Here is a 4884-nt window from a genome sequence, read left to right on the forward strand (position 1 = left end):
GAAAAGAAAAAAAAAGGGCAAAAATGAACACACACGCACACATCCCTTGAACTTTCTAGTCAAGCAGATTTTACTAACCAGTTGCCTCGTGAACCCTGCAGCAGCGTGCACTCTTGCTCTCACAAACAACTCTTTGTGTTGGCACCTAATGAAGGTAACTTCCAAGAAAAGCCTTTGAACTCTCCAAGCCTCCCCTCTCTTCTGTCCTCTCCCTCTTGAAAATATCCTTCTTATAGTAAAAAACGTGCATCAGAGATGTTCTCATCTCATCACGCCCCTCTTGCCAGGATGCAGAACCCTAAGATTGCCTGAGCCTCCACTCTTTGAGCACTTTCTCCAGCACAGAATAGTCATTCTTGGTTCACTCCAGCGGGAATCTCGCAGCATCATTTCTCCTAAATGACAGCACATACCTTCCTAGTCTGCCAGGCTCCTTCCCAGTGCCACAGCCGCGTTTCCAACCTGCAGCCCTGACAGATGGTGGGCCTGTTGATTCATAACGAGCAGTCTCCAGGTGCACTTACCTCTTACCAGTGTTGGTGTAAATCCATAGTCCTTTCCTCTAGCTTTTCCTTTACCAATTAGCTATGAATAATTTAGGGTAGAAATTAAGATTCATTGCCAAGAGATCAGTCAGGCTGAGAAACAGCTTCTTGCCATAGGCACTGAAGGCAAACAGTGTTTTTTGTTACTTTTTCAGCACCACTTCCTATATTTATGAAAGTGATGATGTGACATACTGTGTGGGATGGCAACGAAATGGAGCTGATGACCTTCGTGGTGCCCTTCTGCCCTCATGTGAATACTGTAGGTGAGCACAAGTTCCTCTCCTCCCTTCCTCACATTCACCCTGAGATATCTGTATTGCAGTCACAACCCCTCCAAGCTTCACTTCACCAGACTGACCAAGTCTAGCTTTTCTCTTCTCTTCTCTTCCCAATCACTTGGTACCACTTGCTCCCTACCGTGGAAGTGAAGTGATCTCACACAAAGGAAAAACTTCCCATCATGGTGTGAGGAACTTCTGGGGTCATCTTTCCACACCCAGGGCCAGCAAGCAGGATTCTGTGAATTGAGGGAAGTCTTTGTTTCACAATACTAAAGAGCATCCCGTAACAGTGCTGTCCAGAAACTCCCCATTTCCTGACTGCACACACTTTTAAGTGTGGCTAGAATGGAAACAATTGTGTAGGTTAAAAGCTTGGACACATACAAAACACCTTCTTGAGAAAGAATTCCAAGGAAATGCAGGCATGGAAGAGCAGGACCCAGACCACTGATGAACAGGAGTGAAAAAGAGTTAAAGAGACATTTTCTCACAATTTTTTCCCCCCTAAGCACACCCAGCTGTTAGTAAAAGCTTTGCAAGAATCAGTGAAGCATGTGGTAAACCTAGATTTCTAATCAACATGCCAGAAAACAAAACTGATACACAGAATCAAAGGATGGTGTAATTGATACTCCCATCCTGTCAGGTGAGAATGAAAAAGGTTTGGGTTTTGCTTGGGGCTCAGTAGCAGCAGCCAGCCCACACGGCCTCCAGGAGGAAACCTCAGTGTTCTGCAGTTCTTCTGTCTGTGCTGGAGAAGATCTGGTGGGAAAGACCAGAGGAGGCCAGGAGGTAGGACCAGGACACACAGCATTGAAATGGAAATGGAGAAAGCACATATCAGAAGCTCCACTAATCTCCAAGGGGAATACATACTTAAATAACGGAATTTCAGTACAAGAATCACGTAACCAGATGTAAAAATCTTCAAATGTAATTTATTAAGACATTCAGCTATGTCTGTCAGTCTACATCCAAATTTACTACTAAAAATAAAATAGTATCACATTTCACATTAGGAATACCAACTTTGAAAAACACTTGAGTCAAGCCTATCGTATAAATAAGTGACTAATTTCTCTTCATATCAAAATTCACATAAAAAAATTACCTGCCCCCTACTCCCACCTATCTCCCCACCCCAGTCCCTAGGTTCTACTTGAAGCCATGATGCATGTAAAAATTTAAGTATGGACATGTCCTTGTCAAAGAAAAAAAGGTGCAAACCTATTAACAGCTTTAAAAGTGGCATTTGCGGAGTCTGATCATACACAATAATGTACTCATTCCCAAAGTGCAAATATCGCCAGAGTTTAATACTGTTTTAATTCAGCTGCAAGAATTAAACATTACACAGCACAGTACTGCAAGGCCTCTATCCGTGCCCTAAAACTCATCCCACTTTCCTCCTGCACATGGTAGCAGAGGTCAAAGTGTTCATTAGAGCTTTAGTTTACTTCATGCAGCCCAGACTGTGCCCATTATTTGCAAAAGTTTCATATACATCAAAATATTGAAGACTCTGTCATAAAAGTCAAGAGTCACTATAGATTACATGAATTCAAATGCAACTGCCCCACCAAGAACACCCAAAGCATACACATGACGTACTGAGAGTGCTTCCATCTTCTAGTACAATCTGTTTTACCTTTGATTTTTGCTTACGTGCCATAAAAAATTTTGTCAGCAACCAAAGCTGCACTTCAGTCAGAGACTAGGAACTCAGTGCACCTAACGCCTCTGGGGTACCCCAGGACACGGCTGTATGCAACACCCTCTTCCTGACCAAAACAAAAGCTAGCGTTCTGTCCGTCTGGCTACAACCTCTCACAGACCTCTTGTTCCCATCATCCCTCGCCTACATCTTGAAAACACTCTTTTCACTGCAATCTATTTCCAGACATCCTTCCTATGCCCACAGTTCAGAGAGCTTCTGGAGTCATTTCTACTACATCTCACTGGAGTTACCACTACCAAGCAGCCCACAAAAATCAGCATTGGAGATTACATTTTGACCAGCATCAACAGCTAAACTTCTTTCACAGCTGTGGAAGGACAGGTTTTCTTCTGAGTCAAACTTGGATCTCTGAAATGTGTTTGTTCCCACGTCATCCTTTGTCACCTTAGAGCTGGACACAAACCCTTGGGTCTTGAGCAGGGCACCCCTCTGGGGTGGCAATTAGTTCTGCAGCACAAGCTGCTCCCTGGCTGGCCTCACACTGGCTTGGGTCATCGTCCTTGATTTGAGATCCCTCCGTCTCAGCAGAGACCCCCAGGCTGTCCTGTCCATCAGCAACCTGTCTGTTGCTCTTGCTAGGGCTGTCTTTCATGTTTGGCCCATTGTCATGTTCAACACCAGGAGGCTCAGCTGCATCTCCAGGTCTGGTATTCTGCTCTGCACTAGGATTTGGCTGTTGAACTGGCTCTGGTCCCAGTCCTGGTAGCTGTGAAGGGCTCTTAAGTTGGCAGTGGCACAGAGGGCAGGTTTCTTGCACATACAGCCATTTTTTAAGACAACCTGCATGAAAAAAATGGCTACATGGTGTGATTACAGCATTTTTCATATCCTGAAAGACACAAAAAAAGAAAGATCATGTTATTTGCAATCCCATTCCTCTTCCCTCACCCCATACATCTAAATAGGTCCACTAGCCACAGAGGAGACTGAGGCAGCACACAGGCAAGTAAGAGAATGTTCCTTCCTTCATACCAACAAGCCTCTGCATTCAAATACACACACAATTCAAACACAGGTCAGGTCGGTGTTTCTATTACAGGGATGAGAAATTAGGCAAAAAGCTTTGTTTACAAGGAATTATTACACAAGTCAAAACCACACAGATACAACATCTAACGACAGCAAACCAGAAATTAAGTAACACGCTAACTCTGTCAGCTGAGACCCACACATTACCAGTCTGGTGTTTTAAACACAGTCATTCAATCCAGCACCAGTAGTTTTACTCCTCAAATAATTTTTATGAAGTTTGGAGTCAATCCAATTGCATTCCAGCTGCATGCTACTAATCTTAGGATGGTTCTTTCACTGTCATATTTAACTACAATTCCTATCCAAGTGAAAGAGACTTTGGAGGTGGAGGTCTGCTAAAGGTAGTACTTTCAGCATTATTTTCTAAGGTCTTTACATCTGCTGGCTTCAATTTGGCAGACCCTTCACCTTTTGCTAATTAGGTTTCTGCTATAAAACTGACATTGTGCATGAAGTGGAGTAGCAATGTCTGTAGAGACTGATCTGCTTCTACAAAATAACAACAAATCAGCTACTGAGAACACATTGTCTTTCAGTATCAAAATCTTCCACTAATGAAGAAAGGGCACATTTGCTATTACTATTGACACCAGCTCAACCCAAACACAAGAGCTGGTGTCAATAGTAATCTCTAAACTCTTTGAAACACAAGAGGTTTCAAAGAAGCTCAAGGACACAGTTTTTGTCTAACTGGTGAAAAAAAAGAATAAAAGTCTAAACACATCCAAACTATCTCTTTATTCATGAAAACTGTATCAGTGACGGCACTCCAAATCAATTTACACAAAGCAGAAAACTGGGTAAATCAAGTCACTTCTTGAGCAAAAAAGTATTACTCATTAAACATAATCCAAGTAACTTATATTACTAGCTGCAGACTGAACTTGGCAGTCTAGAGGCATTTAAGTTCAAGTCAATCTTTTGACACTTCTATTCTTACCTGGTAGCAGATGGCACAGATATCATTGTGTTGCTCCAACTGCTCTTTTGTGGCAACAGGCAGTGATTTGATCTTATTCACAGCATCTCTGCGAAGAAGGAAACTTTTCCACCCCAGTTGGGCCCGCAACCACACATTGTAATAGGAGTGAATGAAGATGATCACAGAACCCATCACAGTCCATTCACCGAAGATCGTTTCTGAGACACCGTACGCCACCACACAGAGAGCGACGAGGAATTCCAGCAGCCGGTATGTGCCATTTACATAATAAATCACATCATCCATATTTTCTACTGGTTCTTTTCTGAACTCCTCCACCATAAACAAAACATAAATGAAGAG

At 42.9% G+C, this 4884-nt stretch overlaps 1 protein-coding gene across 1 annotated transcript in view; it reads right to left on the reverse strand.

The window, feature by feature from the left end:
• Nucleotides 1–2952: 2952 nt before the first annotated feature.
• Nucleotides 2953–4884, reverse strand: part of RNF145 (ring finger protein 145) — a 26595-nt gene continuing 24663 nt past the window's right edge. The window contains 2 exon segments of the mRNA XM_010174831.2: nucleotides 2953–3396; nucleotides 4540–4884. The exon segment at nucleotides 4540–4884 is cut by the window's right edge and continues 10 nt beyond it. Of these exon segments, the coding sequence (XP_010173133.2) occupies nucleotides 2953–3396; nucleotides 4540–4884 (789 nt within the window).

Source organism: Antrostomus carolinensis, unplaced genomic scaffold (assembly GCF_000700745.2).
Source record: "Antrostomus carolinensis isolate BGI_N321 unplaced genomic scaffold, ASM70074v2 scaffold8909, whole genome shotgun sequence".
In the NCBI taxonomy this organism is placed as follows: domain Eukaryota; kingdom Metazoa; phylum Chordata; class Aves; order Caprimulgiformes; family Caprimulgidae; genus Antrostomus; species Antrostomus carolinensis.